Consider the following 20,150-nt stretch of genomic DNA (forward strand, 5'->3'; position numbering starts at 1 on the left):
ATGAAACCAACGCAGGGCTTTCTTTAGCCTCATTCCCATGCCACAAAAATCTTCTGCAAATAGCATCAATCTTGCTTAGAACAGTTTTGGGCAAAATGAAAATGCGAGCCCAATAAGTGTGCAGAGAATGAAGAACTGCCTTGATCAACGTAGCCCTACCAGCATAAGACAATTTTTTACTCCCCAGACTCCGTATTCTCTCAGTCACCTTATCCACAAGTAGTTGGCAGTCAAGAATCCCCAGTCTCTTAGGTTGAACATTGACCCCCAGATATCTAAAGGGAATCTTGCCTCTCTTCATACCCGTGGCCTCCTCAATACTGGTCATCAGATTCTCAGGAACTCCATTACTAAACAGATTAGACTTCCCCTCATTCATCTTTAAACCTGAAGCTTTTGAGAATGTCTCAAAGGCTCGCAACAACAACGTAATTGACTCCATATCCCCTCTACAAAACATCACCAAATCGTCAGCAAAGCAAAGATGGGTGAGCCCAATTCTACCACACAAGGGATGGTACTTGAACCCCTTAATCCTTTGAACTCTATCCAACAGTCTACTCAAATATTCCAGGCAAAGAGTGAACAACAGAGGGGACAGTGGATCACCCTGCCGCAGTCCTCTTTTGCCCTGAAAAAAGCCAAAAATATCACCATTAACAGCCAAGGAATAGGATGTAGTGCTGACACATTGCATAATCAACTGACTTATCCTGGAAGGAAACCCCAAAGCCGCCATCATTTCTTCAAGGAAAGACCATTCTACCGAGTCATATGCTTTTTGAAGATCAACTTTCATCATCATTCTAGGGGAACATGATTTCCTCTTATAGAGTTTAATCAGGTCCTGACAAACCAAAATATTACCAACAATATCCCTCCCCTGAACAAATGCACCCTGTGACTGACTTATAATATCCGGGAGTATACCTGCCAGTCTATTACAAATCACCTTTGCTAAGCATTTATACACCGTGTTACAACAAGCAATAGGGCGAAACTGCATCACATTCTCTGGGTTATCAACTTTAGGAATCAGAGTAAGAATTGTATTGTTGCATTCCTTCAAAAGTTTGCCAGTAGAAAACACATTACGAATGGCCCGAGTAACATCTTTCCCCACCACACTCCAGCTATCCTTGAAAAATTGGCTGCCAAATCCATCTGGCCCAGGTGACTTATTACCAGGGATAGAGAACATAGCTACTCTAATCTCTTCATCAGATAAAGGAGCAGACAGGCAGTTTTGGTGAGCATCAGTTAGACAATTACCACTTCTCACAACACCCACAAGCACAGGACTCACACCATTTGACGTGCCTAATAAACCTTTATAGAAATCCTCAAAAGCACGCTTAATCTCCTCAGGTTTAGTACACACCAAACCATCCTTATCCCTGAGCTGATACACCCTATTCTTAATCCTTCTTTTCTTAATACTGGAGTGAAAGAAGGAGGTGTTTTCATCACCCTCTTTCATCCAGTGCTCCTTTGCTTTCTGAGCACTAATACTGGAGTGATTACATTCCAACTCCAAAACTGATAAAAAGAAATACAAGATTCTCAGACGGTCTACTACTAAAACCATCAAAGCTATAAAACATCGTCTGACACAGCGGAAGACTTCGAACTGCCACGTGATGACTCATCCTAGCTATCCCATACTCGTCATATCATACCTGCTCAATAACTGCTCACCACCACCGAATGGATCACCACAGTTTTTAAAACATTGAACGCGGTCAGTACTAATCACACAATTTATATAACCAACAACACAGTAAACAAGCAGCTCAAATGGTCACACACACAATCACACCCACTCCAATCAATCTCCGTCACACGATCGTCCACCTGGACCACCACGCCAGTGGGGGACCGCAGCCGTACCCACCAAATCCCCGCTCATCATACCGAGCGATAACCCTGTCCCATTAATGTGCACATCCCCTCCCGTGGCGGGTTCCACGGAGGGCGAAACTAGGGCGTGAAGCCACTCCCGCAAGTGACTCCACTCAGCCGAGAACGCATCTCGAGAACCAGAGACAAATAATCACAACCATCAAACAGCAATCAACCAACAACCGTCACAATACGAATACGATAATATGCAACAATCACGAAACACCAACAATGCATTATGGGACTAAATATTGAGTAGGGAAACCCTACCTGGAAAGCAACACAATCAGACGGTCTCAACAGCTGATATCAAAAGGCTTCTTCTACGAATCCTCCTCCTAACATACAAACATATTATCACTACCAACCACGAAATACAACAAAACCCCCAAATCCCAATATTAGGGTTTAACCAACTTTAACGATATACTATAAAAACGGTACGTAGATCTTACCCTCGACGCAAGGATCACAAAGGTATAAAGAACGATGAAATCCGACCTCTCAAGCTCCGGGATTTGTCAGTAACACGGATGAATGCGAAGAACGTAACTTGAATCTCTTTTCAATGTGATTAGGTTTGTAAAAGTGTATTGTAAAGATGACGGAAAGATTTATATATATTAATCCGTGTCATTAACAAAACCCGACAAAACATCACCCGTAAACCGGGCTACTCGATCGAGTAACTGACCTACTCGATCGAGTGTCGGCTACTCTATCGAGTACCTAAGGCTACTCGATAGAGTACCCTACAGGTCAGAAACTATTTTAAAATGCAAAACACCCTTACTCGATAGAGTAAGGCCTACCCGATAGAGTACCCAGAGACTCATAAAACCGTAGTATTACAGTCTTCCTTCCTTAAAAAGAACTTCGTCCCCGAAGTTCAACCCATACATATAAAACAAACATACTAACTCGGTCAAGACGCGACAAAGCTACTAAGAACTCAAAACAAAACCCCAACTTATAAAACATGAAACCATGAACTATTAACACCAACTCCACCAACTATTCCTACCTCCACACATCGCTCACGATGTCGTATCAACTACATCATAAACTCTCCCGACACTAACTCCATACATTACCAACTACCATCCTCTAACGCTGCTAGCTCCATAATATATAATCCACTACCAAATCCCATATCAAGAAACTCATAGACATCAAACGTAATGTTACATTCTACCACCCTTAAAAGGAACTTCGTCCTCGAAGTTTACTCACACTCATAACCTCATCATCCAACTATCAACACTAGTGAAATATTCTCACACTCCTAAACATCACACTACTACAAGCACGGTCATGACCTTTAATAAAATCACCCACAACACGAATCAATCTTTTAATCTACATCAAGACTCAAACTTCCAAATATATTACCATATGCACAACCATCAAAATCTCTTTTATCGCATCCTACTCCTCTTAAGACAAATGTTACATCCTCGTAACTCACTAATACTAAATCCTAGCTATATCTTCTCATTATCCTCATCACCACCACATGTCATAAATAACCACCTAAAATCTTAACACTCGCCATGCATACATCCAAGGCTCTCTTACTTAAACATTTCTCATACCTCAACTCATTCGGCACACCACCTAACCTATACCATAAAATTCGTAGCAAAACACCATACTAACTCTCCATTATTACTGCAAAACAACATACCTCTCTATGTAAGGCACTTATCTCCCAGAAGCATAACTCACGATCCACACTCGTTACGTACACGCACACTAGATCCCCAAGTTCTTTCCTTCATTACCGCAAAACTCATACATAACTTAACATGACACTAATTCCCCCAACACCCTACACTCACTGTCTTAACAAAGGATTATGAACCACCTGCATCTTTCAGGTCATTACCACACATGTTCTACGACTCACTTGCCATTACCATATCTACTAAAGCCTTATCTAGAACAAGATCAAAAGTACTGTAACAACTTCTGACAACTGTGTCCCATCAACAGAATGTCACTATACCATGACAACAACGAAAACATATACAACTCTCTTTCATACCATACTCTACCCTCATTCCAAAACTTAACTGGTAAGAAACATCAATAAACAAAACAACTCGTCTATCTCGTACAAACCGAAACTCACAGAAGCAACATCAAACAAAACAACAATTTATGTGTAATCGGTATGTACTTTCAAACTCGAATCATAATCATCCCGCCTACTCCACCACAACCGGTGATGGCATCGCAACACCGCCACCAATGCCCACACCGCAGCGGTCGAAAATACCCGCATCACAACGCTAAATACCATGCCCGGATCACCACCCGAGGCACAACAACCACATCGATAAACATCACAACCACATATAATTCCCATAAAAACTGACTTAGTATGACATTTCGAACAAGAAAACTCACTCAAAACCGTTTTACTAGATTATAACACAACATATTATACGGAATAAACTAACAAGAATCCCATGAACATCATCCCTACCATTTCACGGAATGAACATGTATCATCAATACACATACAATTTTAACTATCCATGCCAGATCAATCAAATTGTTGCCTTTTTAAACCTCATTCCATAGTATACCGTACCCAACATAAATTACAAAACATTCATATAACAACTTTATAATTATCTCACCGTACCACTTCTTGTGAGGTCAGAACCTCACACAAATATTTACACATATAATAGACCCATAATCACAACCAACTAGTCAATCCTGATCACGTAAGTTACCACTCGATAAAGGTTACCTCTCGCTTGAGCTTAACTCGTATGCCCCTCATAACACATTCCCCCATTCGCATAACCATCATCTTATGCCGAGTATAACCATACCATTACTATTCAACTATTAGCACCCGCCTCATCTAATCGCATCCTATACTTCCTTACCACCATACATTTCAATCGGGTCTCTACAAAATCAACCTCTTTAGAATGACCATCTTTCCTATTTATCATCACTCTTGACCACTAGTGACAACATCTCAACCCTACTATCGTTCGGACATCAAGCTTCTTACACTCATCTCTAAACATCACGGTTTCTTTCCTACCTTCGGTTAACATTCCAAATAACTAACATCAAATTCACCAACAAAATTACATCAACATCATTCCCAATACTATCTTACTTGTATTGTCATCTAACTCTTCACCAATTATCTCTTATCGTGCAAATACTCCACCAACTTCTTACTCCCTTAATTCCTCGTAACTCATGGTCCTGAAGCTCCCATATAACCATTAACTAACATCATCATGATAATATCACACATCTCGACGATTCCTTATTTCTTTTATATCACATAAATCCGGTCAACATTTTCCTAGTTTTACTCCCCTCATTCTTTTCTTTTACACTCGACAAAATCAATTAACCATAAAACTCCTTATTACTTCTTCCTAACTCTTTAGTGCTCCGATTATCTTTTCATTGCTCCAAAACTCAAATCCCATTATTTCTTATCGATATTATCTCACCCTTCCTTACCATGGATCTTCTCTTATCATGCTATCACTCTCACTTATCACCAATCAATCTACATGGTCAGTCCACTCCACCTCGTTTTTTTTTTTCAATCCCTAACTCATTTCATACTGTTAACTGTCCAAGAAAATCACACATTAGTTCCACCTCTTGATAAACCAAATTCCCAAACTCACTCGCTATCCGCAAACCCACATCGCTGCATAACTCAATCTAAGCTCTTTATACCCCATTTCTTTCCATTTACCTATAACGACCTTCCCATTACATATATTCTTAACCAACTGAGTGATAACTACCTCCCTTCATAATCTTTAAACATCCAAAGTTACCACCATATGCGTCTCTCATTTCAATCTTTCATTCTCACGTTCTCTAAACTTACATCACCCTTTGTCCACATTCACTCACTTTTACCTTACTCAACACACAATCATATCACTCATCCCGTCTCACAAAACATGCTCTATGTCTCAATTAAGCCTTGTCAATCTTCCTTTTCTTTTTCATCTATCTATCACAACCACATATAGCTCATCTCCTCCCACCAACTCATACTCACCATAAGGTGCCACTCACCACCCCATAAGGTTGGGTAACTTACGTATCAAGACCAACATACATGTAAAACAATACATAAAGAAGCAAAATAACAATTTTGAATTAAACATAATATGCAACGAATTCAAAAGATAAGCATATGACCCGAATCATGGGTCACTAGATCGAGTACTGGCCACTCGATCGAGTAAATGACTTACTCGATCGAGTAGGTGAAAGTCAGAGACACGTATATAAAAACTACCAGGGCTACTCGATCGAGTAAGGGGTACTCGATCGAGTACCAAGGTGCACTCGATCGAGTACCCTACGCGTTTCTCAACACTATCCAGTTTTCGTAAAACGGTCATAACTCACTCATTTCTTGGTCGTTTTGGGCGTGTGACCTATCGTTAGAATCGTAAAAGAACAAGCTATCACCTCCAATTAGAATCACATCTAAATCATTTATACATCTCAAGTTATAACATTTTAAACACAACCTCTTTATAATCGAAAAAACACAACTACTTGATTTTACTTCCAGACAACTTAAACGACAACAGGGTAAACAAAAACAACCCAATACTCATAAAACCAGTAGTCCCAATTACATGTTACTATTTTCGAAAGCAAAGCAACACCATTCATCATGCACATAATTTATTTAACTTGCCAATCATGACTTACTCACATGCTTTTATTCTATCACTTTTCATAAACAAAATCACAAATACATGACATCAAGTCCCCTATTCACATGTTACTAGCATAACAACATTAAAAAATAACTTCCATTATATAACATGCTTAATCATAAATCATATTATCATACAACGATTATTCATCTTTTTCCACTAATTCATCCATCATGCCACATATTTATTTACCATATTCGTTCAACATATTCACCCAACACATGTTCAATTCACACTCCCAACTTTCTGTACTCTTACTCAAAACGACAACAACAACATGTATACTTACGCATCGTTTTATATATATATATATATATATATATATATATATAAACAAAACACTTTTCCTTACGTAATTATAACATGCCAAATTACATGTATCAATCATTATACTTTCATGCTTTACAATCAACCAACATACAATTCACGTCATCATCATCTTTCAATTCAGATCCCCCATCCTCCACATGCATGCATCCATCAATTCATACAACATACTACTACATAGATACACAAAGCACACAATAAGCACATAACGATCCCGACACATATCCCATGGTGACCGGTTCAAAATTGTAGGGCGAGTTCGCGACTTTAGGACGTCTCCCAAGTCTTCGCATTAGCTCCTACAATTTCTACCCCGGGTTCATTTTATTTGACTCCCTATGTTCATTAGATTCATTGGTTACAGGTTTCAGGATCGTCGCTCTGATACCATTTTGTAACACCCCCATACTCCAAGTGCCTTACCAGGACCACTTAAGGCATGGAAGTGCTACCATCTCGGTTCCCCGAGGCAATGATAATCATAAGACAATAACGAAACATACTTAAAAGTAAATGATGTTTAAAGTGATTACATTCCAACTCCAAAACTGATAAAAAGAAATACAAGATTCTCAGACGGTCTACTACTAAAACCATCAAAGCTATAAAACATCGTCTGACACAGCGGAAGACTTCTAACTGCCACGTGATGACTCATCCCAGCTATCCCATACGCGTCATATCATACCTGCTCAATAACTGCTCACCACCCCCGAATGGATCACCACAATTTTTAAAACATTAAACGGGGTCGATTAATCACACAATTTATATAACTAACAACACAGTAAACAAGCAGCTCAAACGGTCACACACACAATCACACCCACTCCAATCAATCTCCGTCACCGACTGTCCACTGGACCAGTCTGCCAGTGGGGGACCGCAGCCGTACCCACCAAATCCCCGCTCATCATACCGAGCGATAACCCTGTCCCATTAATGTGCACATCCCCTCCCGTGGCGGGTTCCACGAAGGGCGAAACTAGGGCATGAAGCCACTCCCGCAAGTGACTCCACTCAGCCGAGAACGCATCTCGAGAACCAGAGAGAAACAATCACAACCATCAAACAGCAAACAACCAACAACCGTCACAATACGAATACGATAATATGCAACAATCATGAAACACCAACAATGCATTATGGAACTAGATACTGAGTAGGGAAACCCTACCTGGAAAGCAACACAATCAGACGGTCTCAACAGCTGATATCAAAAGGCTTCTTCTACGAATCCTCCTCCTAACATACAAACATATAATCACTACCAACCACGAAATACAACAAAACCCCCAAATCCCAATATTAGAGTTTAACCAACTTTAACGAAACACTATAAAAACGGTACGTAGATCTTACCCTCGACGCAAGGATTACAAAGGTATAAAGAACAATGAAATCCGACCTCTAAAGCTCCGGGATTTGTCAGTAACACGGATGAATGCGAAGAACGTAACTTGAATCTCTTTTCAATGTGATTAGGTTTGTAAAAGTGTATTGTAAAGATGACGGAAAGATATATATATATTAATCCGTGTCATTAACAAAACCCGACAAAACATCACCCGTAAACCGGGCTACTCGATCGAGTAACTGACCTAATCGATCGAGTGCCGGCTACTCTATCGAGTACCTAAGGCTACTCGATAGAGTACCCTACAAGTCAGAAACTATTTTAAAATGCAAAACACCCTTACTCGATAGAGTAAGGCCTACCCGATAGAGTACCCAGAGACTCATAAAACCGTAGTATTACACAAATCTAAGGAGAAAAGAGGAGGCGGAGGAGTGTTGACATTTCAAAGGAGAACGATAGTAGTGGTAGGGGCGTCGGTGTTGGTGGGATGGTGTTGTGGTGGTTGTTATCGGTGGGGAAGGGTGATGAGGTTGCTATCTGGTGGAGGCCGGGCGTGTGCAGTGGTTGTTGGTGACGGGGTATGGTTGTTCTTTGTCGAGGCGGCAAGAGGAAGGCATGTGGTAGGAATGCTGGTCGTGTGGCGTCGATTGGCTGTTGTTGTTGGTGATGGTGGTCTGGTGCAGAGGTGGAGTGGTTGGTGGCAGCAGGAAGGAGGAGGAAGGACGGAGGAACATGAGTGGTGGTGCGGAAATAGTGGCCGGAAATAGGAAGTGAGAAGAGGAGTGTCGAAAGTGGTGTCGGCTGGGTGGCAGTGATAGGGTGGTGGTGGGGTCGGGTTAGTGTGTCGGGAGAAGAGGAAGGACGGGTAGTGTTGTTGTTGTGGTTTGGTCGGAGACGAAGCAGGCGGCGGTTGTGTTGTGTCGCGGCGGCAGGTAGGACGGAGGGAGGAAGGAGGGATTTTTTTTTCAGATTTTTTTGGATTGATTTGTTTTTGTTTTTATTAGGGTGGATTTGTTTTGAAAGGAGAATGAGAGAGGATGTAGAGAGAGAGGCGGAGGGAGTTTGTGATAATGAGGGCTGAATGTTTAGTGAGGAAGGAGTTTGTGATAATGAGGGATGAATGGATTAGTGCGATCCTTAATTGCAATGAGGATCTAATTAGACTAGATTGATTTGTGGCCATTCATTGAGATCGAATCTCACTCATCTATTTCCTTCATTCAAAGGTCCGTAGAAGGACTTAGGGACTCTTAAGATATGAAGAACTTACTAAAACTGCGTATATATATATATATATATATATATATATATATATATATATATATATATATATATATATAGAGAGAGAGAGAGAGAGGCGGGATCTCGTGAGTTGGGTTCTTACGGTGAGTTGTGAGTTTGGAAAATCTCAGCCACTAGATCAAAAGAAATCAGGGGCTGAGATCAAATGACAAATTAGGAAAAAAAAAGGAAAATACAAAAAATAGAAAAGCAGCTCAAACACAAAACATAAACTTCTATTGATACGATATTTCTTTCTCTCTCTACATCTCTCTTCAAAATCAAAAACTAAAAAACACAGAGAATCGCAGGCAGTTAAATCTTCTGATCAAAAATCTAATACGATTACCGAAATCATGCTGCAAACGAATTACAGGTAACGTATTTTCGAAATTAATGACGAATTCGTTGATTTTTATTATATTGAATCGTTGATTCACATGCATGGTTTCTGATTAAAACATATTAATGTAAAATTTGTAAAATTCGTTGATTTTAATTGAATTGAATAGTTGATTTTACTGTTTTCAGGTATAACAGATGGACAATGATATTAATAACAATTCTAGCGAAGAATTCAACTCCACAATAAATATGAAAACAGGTAATAACGATTCTTATCTATTTCTCAGCTGTTGTTTATAATACTGTTATTGATTCTTATCTGTTTATCAGCAGTTGTTTATAATATTGTTATTGATTCTTATCTGTTTCTCAGCTGTTATTCTGATATTATTGTATTATCTGGCTTGTATTAGAGTAGCAAAAGAGTACTGTTATTCTGATATTAATGTACTATTATTGTAACAATACAGTAACATGATTATATTATTGTACTGTTATTGTGATATTATTATAATATTATTATGATATTATTGTGAAGGAGCATGAAAATATATATATGGCTTATAAAAGAGTAGCATAAAAAAATTCAGTATTATCTGTATTATAATAGAGTAGAATCAGATTACTGTTATTCTAATATTATTGTACTATTATTGTACTATTATTGTAAAAGTAGAGTAACATGATGATATTATTGTAGTGTTATTCTGATATTATGGTACTATTGTTGTGATATTATTGTGCAGTAGCATGAAAATATACGGCTGATAAGAGAGTAGCATAAGAAAAACACATTTAGTATTATTGTGATGTTATTGATTGTCGTCTGTTTCCCAGTTGCTATTATCATACTGTTATTGTCACATTACTGCAATGTTCATCTCTCCCCCATGCTACTGTTATTGTGATATTATTGTCATTTTATTGTCCTCTGACTGTACTGATTATAATAATTTACTGTCCCAGATGTTTCTACTGTCTCTATTGTTTGGGAAAATACAATTGTAACAATTGGGGATTCTTCTAATAACAATATATTCACCAGCCCAACTTGTTCAGACGAAGAAAACGATGAGTTTGTTCCAACTCTTCACTACAGCAGTACACCCGGGGGTACTGAGCAGTGGGTAAGATGAAAAAACAGAAGACAGACCGGCTAGATATATTGTGGATGTCTTTATAGACGTTCACAATCACTCTCTTTACTCTGTCAAAAATAGAGAGTTCCAAAAGCTGTCAAGGGACGTCCGTGATTACATTAAGAGAACCATTATTGATCATACTAAGATAAACATAGGTCCAACATTGAGCTTCAGAATTCTCAAGGAATACTCAAATGGTTATCAGAATATCGGTGCCTCTTTGCTAGACTTCAAAAACTTCAAACGAAATATCAAGTGTTACATTGGGGATAAGGATGCTAAAATGTTCATTGTGCATTTCAAAATGCTAGCTAAAACAAAGGGGTTCTATTTTGCTTATGATCAGGATGAGAACAAATGCTTGACGAAGGTTATTTCGGCTGATAAGGAAGGGATAAACAACTACAAGTTATATGGAGACATAATCTCGTTTAACCTTACTTATGGGACAAACAAATATTTCATGGTGTTTACTCCGTTCATAGGAGTAGACCACAACAAGAAGACGGTAACTTTTGCAGCTGGATTACTTAAATTCGAGAGTCGGGATTCATTTGAGTGGATTTTTACAAAATTTCTAGAAGCAAAGAGGCAGCAGCAACCTCAGTGTATAATAACAGACCAATGCCCTGGAATTTAAAAGGCATGCCCAAACATTTTCAAGAATTATGTGCACAAGTACTGCATGTGGCATATCATGCAGAAAGTGCCTGAGAAGGTGGGAAGGGCAATCTGCAATGACACGGATTTTATGACAGACATAAATGCTGTTGTTTGGGATGTCGACTTTTTTTTTTTTTTTTTTTTTGTTAAATGTGAGCTTTTGTATTAAAATAGAAAAACCATTACATGATAGTACATTCATTTGTAAACTATTGAGATAGTCTACATCATTACATGATATGAATATTTAACATTGCTAACCAATCTTTATCCTTTAAAGCACATATTCTATCAATCTTTTGAATGACTCGTTGACGTACTTGTGCTATAATTTCGTTGACTAAAAAATCAGGCCTCTTCACTCGTTGTTTCAGCCTGCACACATTTCTTGTATGCCATATATTGTACCAGGTTGCCATCTTAGCCATTCTACAGATTTTAACCTGAGTCTGGGAATAACCAATTCTACCATTAAGAGTAAGATGCAACCAATATTCAATCCCTGCAATCACCCTTGAAGTGTATGCACAGTCAGTGAACAAGTTCTCATGTGATTCTGCAGCAGCTTCACACAACAAGCATCTATCAGAGAGACAGAGTTCAAATCGTGCTAGCTTAACTCGAGTATTCTGAGCTTTTCTCTGAATCAGCCAACTAATAAAAGCATGCTTAGGTATATTCCATGTATCCCAAACTTCCTTATACCATTGGACAGGGGAGTGTGTTCCCTATAACCAACAGTATCCAGACCTGACAGTATAACCAGTAACAGTAGGTTGCCCCCCTAGTGATTACCCTGATAACCACCAGACAATAGCTCTCTAGTTTTACAAATATTCCTCCAGTTCCAATTAGCATCTGGAGGTGGTTGATAGTTAGACCAGTCAGCTCCTTTTAAATACACATGATCAATCCACAAGACCCACAACCTATCAGCTTTGGTATATAGCCAATGCACCAGCTTCCCCACACTAGCCACATTCCACACCCCAGCATTTTTAATCCCCAAACCACATTCCTTCTTGGTGTAACGGATATCAGACCAAGCAACCAAAGGGGCCCTATTATAGTCAGTGCCATTCTCCCACAAAAAATTTCGACAAATAGCTTCAATTTGATGGATCACACACTTGGGTATTAGGAAGATAGATGCCCAATAATTGTGCAAGGTATTAAGCACAAAATTAATAAGGACTAGCCTCCATGCATAACTAAGCTTTCTTGCCCCAATACCTCTGATTTTTCACACAATTTTATCAGTGAGAACTCTGCAATCCTTCCTTAATAATCTGCCAGGTTGAATTGGAACTCCCAAATATTTGAAAGGCAATTCACCCTTCTGAAATCCTAATACTTGAATAATATCATCTTTCAAGCTAGTTGTCACCCCATTGAACACAACCTCAGATTTGGCAGCATTAACTTTCAAACCAGAAGCTGCAGAAAAGGTAGCCATAACTCTAAGGAGCAACATGATAGATTGAGTGTCTCCTTTGCAAAACATCAGCAGATCATCAGCAAAAAGAAGATGATTCAGTTTGAGACTCTTACATAAAGGATGATACCTAAAGTACCATTTATCAGCTGCATAATTCATAACTCTTGTAAAATATTCTATACAAATACAAAATAAGAGAGGAGAAAGAGGATACCCCTGCCTCAGACCTCTTTTCCCAGGAAAATAACCAAAATGAGCTCCATTAAGGTTCAAGGTATAAGTAGGAGTAGTAAGGCAAACCATGATCAGTTGATGGAATTTTATTGGGAAATTAAGCGCTGCAAGCATCTGATCCACAAACTTCCATTCTATTGTATCATAAGCCTTCTGCAAATCTAGTTTAAACATGCACCTAGGAGAAGCCATACCCCTATTATACAGTCTGACTAGATCCTGGCAGATGAGGATGTTTTCAAGTATGCTCCTTCCTTTAACAAAGGCTCCCTGATTCCTGCTGATGATATCAGGAAGGATCAAAGCAAGCCTAGCACACATAAGCTTAGAAATGGTTTTGTAAATCACATTACAACAAGAAATAGATCTATAGTGCTTGCCAGTAGTTGGTCTCTCCATCTTTGGGATAAGAGTAATAATGGTAGAGTTAATATGAGATAAGAGTTTGCCAGAGTCAAAGAAATTTATCACTGCTGCACATACCTAAAGAATTGACTACCATAATCATCAGGTCCAGGAGATTTCCTTTTAGGGATACTAAACAAACAGTGCTTGACCTCCTCAGCTGTAACAGGTTTACTCAGAATATTACAATGCTCAGCAGTGCAACAAGCTCCTTGTCTCACTACAGTATGATTCACTCTCTCAGTCACTGTATGAGACCCTAAAAGGTTCTGATAATAAGTTAAGAAAGCAGCCTGAATAGATTCACCATCAGTACATAGAAGTCCATCCATATCTTCAATTTGGAATACTTTATTTAGGTAGATTCTTTTCTTAATAGCATGATGAAAGTAATTAGTATTCAGATCACCTTCCAAGGACTATTTAATTTTGGCTTTTTGAATAAAAAACTATCTCTGGATGAGATGAGTTCTCTTAGATCCTGAGTCATATCCATTTCCTGCTGCAATAAATGAGGATCACCAGGGTTATCAACCAGCAACTTCTGAATATTCTCAAGGGCCAGAGTTGCAATAGTAGCGTTGTTTTCTATATTAGAGAAACATCACTTATTCAGACTCTTCAAAGCAGGCTTCAAGGCTTTCAATTTCTTAATGATGGAGAACATTCTGGTCCCTTGAAACTTTAGACTCCACACATCCTCACAATATCTTTAAATTGACTAGTAGATCCCCACATATTGAAGTACTTGAAATTTTTTTTGCCACCCAAAGTAGATTGTTTAGCCAACACAGTACATGGACAGTGGTCAAACAAGCCTTCAGGGTGAAAGTGTGCATAACTTTCACCAAATCCATCCAACCATGCTTGATTTCCCATTGCCCTATCCAACCTACTATAGACACTATCAGAAGGATTCTGTTTATAAGACCAAGTAAACAAAGCTCCAGTTGAGAGTATATCTTCCATGCCACAGATAGAGACACAATCCTGAAAATGTGCCATTTCAGCATCAGTTGTATTACCCCCTAATCTCTCCACTGGTGACATAACAGTATTGAAATCCCCTAACCACAACCAAGGATCATTGCAGTCAAGGGAAATCTCCTTCAAAATATTCCATAAAACCACCATTTCCTCTAAACCATTAAAAGCATATATCATAGTAAGTTGGAATGTTTTATTATCAGCTCTAGAACATACTACCATATGGATATGCTGAGCACTGTAGGAAATAAAATTAACATCAAAACAATCAGGTTTCCACAGTATCCAAATTCTACCTCCTCTATGCCAACTGCAGTTAGTGAAATGCTCCAACCATCACAAATTGAAGTATTTTTATTCAAAAGAGATCCAGGTTTCAGCTTAGTTTCTAATAAGCCAAACAAGCCTACCCCATTATTGTGCATAAACCATTTAACCACTTTCTGCTTATTCAGGTTATTTAGACCCCTCACGTTCCAAAATCCTATGCTATGCATTGAGAGTGCCTCTAGGAGGGTCCTTTCCACTCTCTACTACCCCCCCCGGAAGCATTAGAGTTGTTCAGTGCATCTAAGAATGAATACTTGCTAAATTTGACAGAGAGCCTCACCCCTACTATATTCTCCTGCCTATTCAACCTCATGATATGTTTTGCTGGAGTAGACTATAGGTGAACAGATCTAACAGTATGTAGAGGAGGAAAATTCGTAGGAGTTAGTATGGGAGAGGTAATCACAGGTTCTACCACTACATCTTGAACCATGCAGTTTTAATTGGCCTCCAAACTTGCTTCTGTTGCTGTTTAGGTTTAAGAGGTTTTTTAACAGGTTTCTTGCACTGTGTAGCGTTGTGCCCAATCCCATTACAACTGGTACATGAGATAGGTTTCTACTCATACTCAACAGGCACAAAAACCATATGCCTTGACTCATCCAAGAACTTGACTTTGGCAGGTAGGCTCTGATCCATGGACAACTCCACCATAACCCTAGCATAGCTTAAACGAGTTTTATCATGAGTGTCTTGGTTTTTCTTAACAAACTTACCCATTAATCCTGCAATTGCTGGTAAACAACTCCCCCAAAATTTCAGAGGAATGTTAAAAACTTTCACCCATACAGGAACAACATCAAATTTTGCCTTAACAAGCTCCATATCCACAGTCCATGGTTTAATAACAATAGGTTTATTGTCATAAAGATAGTAACCAGACTATAACAAGGCCTGCCTATCATCATTTTTAGTAAATCTAACAATAAAGACCCCATTGTCGAGAAAAGAGACTCTTTCAACACCAAACCTACCCCAGACTTGATAAATGTAATCCTCTACCATTGCCTAGGGAGGGTTTGCACCCAAAATGTAATACATAACAGAATAAGACCAAAATTCTACCTCTGTTTTGATATCGTCATGTGAAAACTTTAAGAGCTCTTCAGGTACTTCCTCCTCATGGATTGTTGGCATAACAAGGATGTCCTTTCCTTCATGGCGAAGTATCCAACCTTCCTGTAGCTCACCATCCTCCTCAATGACTTCCTGCACTTCATATTCAGGGAGCTGTAAGATAGGGATACCCTGAATATCCTGCATAGACCGAGTTTTTCTTGCATCAGAGGAAGATGGAGCCTCAAAGGTAGTAACTTTCGGACGTTCATGACTCCTACCACTGAGAGTAACATTTTTTTGTGATTTTGGAGCATTTTTCAGTGAAGAAGATGAAGTTATTAAAGGAGAAAAACGATTTTGTGTTGCCTTAACTGCCGACATTGTTAACTTTTAGGTTAGAATTTTAGAGCTTTCTCTCTCTTCCTTTCTCTCTCATTTTTTTTTGTTTTGTCAACTTTTTTTTATTGTAGCTGGGGATGTCGACTTAGAACCAGAAGAATTTGAACAAAACTGGCAAACCGTTATTGAAGCACATGGTATGCAAAACAACTGTTGGTTGAAGTACGTATTCTCAATCAGACGAAAGTGGATACCAGCTTACTTTCGCGATCTGCCTCTAGGTTGTTTGCTGAGGACAACCCAGAGATCTGAAAGTTCAAACAACTATTTCAAACGGTTTGAAAGCCACTTTGGTACCCTTGTCGAGTTCTGGATAAGGTACAATTCTGCAATAGAACAACAAAGGCATTCACAAAGGCGGATGGACACTGCAAACGAGCATAGTATGCTCGATAAAGTAGGACCAATGAAGGTAGAGATGCATGCCTCACTTGTCTACACACATCCTATCTTTACAGACTTTCAGAAGGAAGTCAAACATGCGATATGCAGCATGGGAGTCGGGGGTTTGACAACAGTAGGGGTAATGGAGTACCATGATGTTCGTGATGGACTAAAGCACAGAAATTTCGAGTGGAATTTAACACCCAAACTAACGAGAGCAAATGTGCATGTAAGCTGTTTGAGAGGCATGGAATCGTCTGTCGGCATATACTGTGGGTGTGGAATGGTAGGCAAGTATACAAGATACCTGAGCCTTATGTCCTTGCTCGATGGACAAAGATATCCTATAGACCAATTGTCCAAGATAAAACTGGAAACGTCATAGAAGACATTGATGAAGCTAACATCAAGAAAGCTGAGATGTCAAAGGTTTGGTCTGAGATTTATGTAATTGTCGGGCTGATGGACACTTATGCTACGCTTAAACAGATGAAGCAACTACAGAAAACCCTGAGATAGTTCAGGGAGAACATCACAGGTCCAATTGAACTGAAAACTAAAAGCCATGAAATCGACGATCTTCTTGGCATCACAGCTTCAAATGATATTGACCTTCGACCGCCAAACAAGGCCAAGAATAAGGGAAGTGGGAAAACATTGAGGGCGTCGAAATAAAAGGCCAAGAGCAAGCCAGAAAAGAGGAAGCGAAGATGACCAATCAATTCATCGCTGGTGTGAATGCTTTGCAGAAGTCTTACGCTGAAGTCTATCCTTCAATCTCTGCCAATTAGACACCAGTTCTAAAAGCCATGGAACTTATGGAGGGATACAAAAATCCTTTTAAGGATGAGTCAGTGGAAGTTGAGAGCACTGTCCAAGGACCTGCGCGCAGGCGTCAGAGAAAAGAATAAAGATATAAAAATCTATCCATGATGGTCCAGGGTTCCTGCTTTAAAATATATGTTTAAAATATTTGTTGCTTCAAAAATTATGTTTTTAATATCTTAGAACGTTGATGTTTATTGTGTAACTACTATGTTTAAGTACTATTTACTAAATAACATTGGAATAATAGAAGTCCTTACCAGAATAATAGTGCAATCAGAATAACTGCTCATTATGCGGAATAATACTGCAATAACAGCAGAGTAATGGTAGAATAACAGTGGACTAAAAGCAGTCTAAATCGACTGCATTTAAACTTAATAAATTTACACTTGAATAAAAATGAATAGTTTTAACAAAATAATGCTGGACTTGTTGGGAAATGTGTCCTCAACAATAGTGCGATCACATGATTTAAATATCATTATTAAATCTCATACTAAGAATACGTGAGGGATAATTCTTTATACAGTCGACTGACCGTCATTAATCGGTAATGATTGGCTAACTAGAGTTTGACATTACTGTCGTGTGACGGTGGTGGTCAGTTGATCCCTTTAGGTCACACCTATAGGATGAGGCCCAAATAGATATTTAATTAATTGTATGCGATACAGATTAATTAATTCCTTAATTATGGGAGTGCAATTTTGCGTCTTATTTTAATGTGCTTCAATAAGATTAAATTTAGTAATTAAGTGTTATATTACTAAATTGGTTGAGGTATTAATAGAAGTTTTGAGGTAGGGGTAATTAGTTATTTAAAGTTACAAGAAGTTGTAATTTTAACTAACTAGTAATTATGGGACCCATTATATGTTGATATAATGGTAGTATACTACTCAAAAAGTGGAGTGTATATTATATTATTAATTGTAATATTTAAGTGTTAAATAATTACATTAATAATTAAATATGTAAGATAGTTAAACATATGACTTATAAGAATTTGTGGGACAAGTGATAAAAGGCAAAAATGGACAAAAAATGATCCAATATTTCGGCCAAAACAAGAGAGCACAAGATGCTCTTTTGTCTTTTGTTTGTTTTGATAAAGCATGATAGTGACTTGTCATATGAAGCTTTTATCATGCTATATCTTACACTAGTGTTCCCTATACACTACATATTCTAAACAATAGCTAAAGACAAAAGGAAAAAGATTCCTACACTTGATGATGCCACCGGTTTTGGCACATAAAATGAGCATTTTTGTTGCTAATTTTTCTAGTTGTAGTCTTTGCTTGTTTTTGCTTATGCTTCTCTCTAACCTTCCTCACATGCAAGTTCATAAAATTCTCTAAAAATTCTAATACTCATAATCTATTACTAGAGGTAGTAATACAAGAACATTAGTATTATTAAGGTAATATTTCTACTACATATCTAGTTAATATTAGTAGGAATTTTTGGGATTAATCTTGGGTGCAATTTATTGGAGTGGCTTCTATACTTGGAGTCTTAGGAGGATCATCCATCATATTTAGCTCAAGAACAAGTGAAGGAAGGTGACCTTACTTGTGCCCATATATTTCGAACCATATAACAATGTAAGGAACATTGTTTTTCTTATAAATCTTTCATTTTGTTATGCATGCACTAGATCTTAAGAACAAATAATTAACAAGTTAATTATTTCATTATTAGAGGAGTCTAATAATAGGTATATAAATCTAACAAGTTGTATCAGAGCATAAGGATGTTGCATGCATAATCGGTTATTGTTTTTCCGAGTTAAAAGGTTAACATATAAAACTAAAAATTTGTGATTTATAAGTATAGGCCACGAAATCACCATGCATGTTATATATTCTGGTCCTAAAATGTTTTTAGGTCATTTTTATTATTTATGGAAATTTATTGCTCATTTTAATGATTTTTAGTGATTTTATTACATTTTTATGACTAAAATGGGAATTAAAATGATAAAAATAGTTAAACTAAGTTTCTGACCTTGAAAACTTTATAAGACCTCACATGCATATTTTACAAGTTGTATGTAAAAAGTCGAGTTAATTTGATTAATTTTGCATGATTTATGATTTTTATGAGATAAAAATGGATTAAAAGAGGTAAAATGGTTAAAATTAGTTAAATATCGAATTAAGCCATGATATTTTAATATGATGTCACATGCATAATTTAAAGAGAGTATGTAAATTTCTAGATTTAATGATCTTATTTTGCATGATTTATGGATTTTTGAGTAAAAATGACATAAATAGTGACTATTTTAGCAAATTTAGCTAAAACGTATTGCATCGCTT

The 20,150-nt window shown here is 38.0% G+C and overlaps 1 protein-coding gene across 1 annotated transcript; it reads left to right on the forward strand.

Annotated features, from left to right (window-relative positions):
• The first annotated feature begins 16,753 nt into the window (after positions 1 to 16,753).
• On the forward strand, positions 16,754 to 17,517 carry LOC141588522 (protein FAR1-RELATED SEQUENCE 5-like). The gene is made up of 2 exons (XM_074409960.1): positions 16,754 to 17,227; positions 17,338 to 17,517. Exons 1-2 carry the CDS (start codon positions 16,754 to 16,756, stop codon positions 17,515 to 17,517), a joined length of 654 nt encoding a protein of 217 aa, XP_074266061.1.
• Positions 17,518 to 20,150: the final 2,633 nt, after the last annotated feature.

This window comes from Silene latifolia, chromosome 6, assembly GCF_048544455.1.
Source record: "Silene latifolia isolate original U9 population chromosome 6, ASM4854445v1, whole genome shotgun sequence".
Taxonomy (NCBI): Eukaryota; Viridiplantae; Streptophyta; class Magnoliopsida; order Caryophyllales; family Caryophyllaceae; genus Silene; species Silene latifolia.

What these genes read in the sequence shown, in the direction of transcription:
- LOC141588522 (XM_074409960.1), top strand. Translation starts at nt 16,754, where the DNA reads ATGCAAAACAACTGTTGGTTGAAGTACGTATTCTCAATCAGACGAAAG. An exon ending in TAACGAGAGCAAATGTGCAT is followed by an intron (nt 17,228 to 17,337) that starts GTAAGCTGTTTG and finishes CGATGGACAAAG; the next exon opens with ATATCCTATAGACCAATTGT.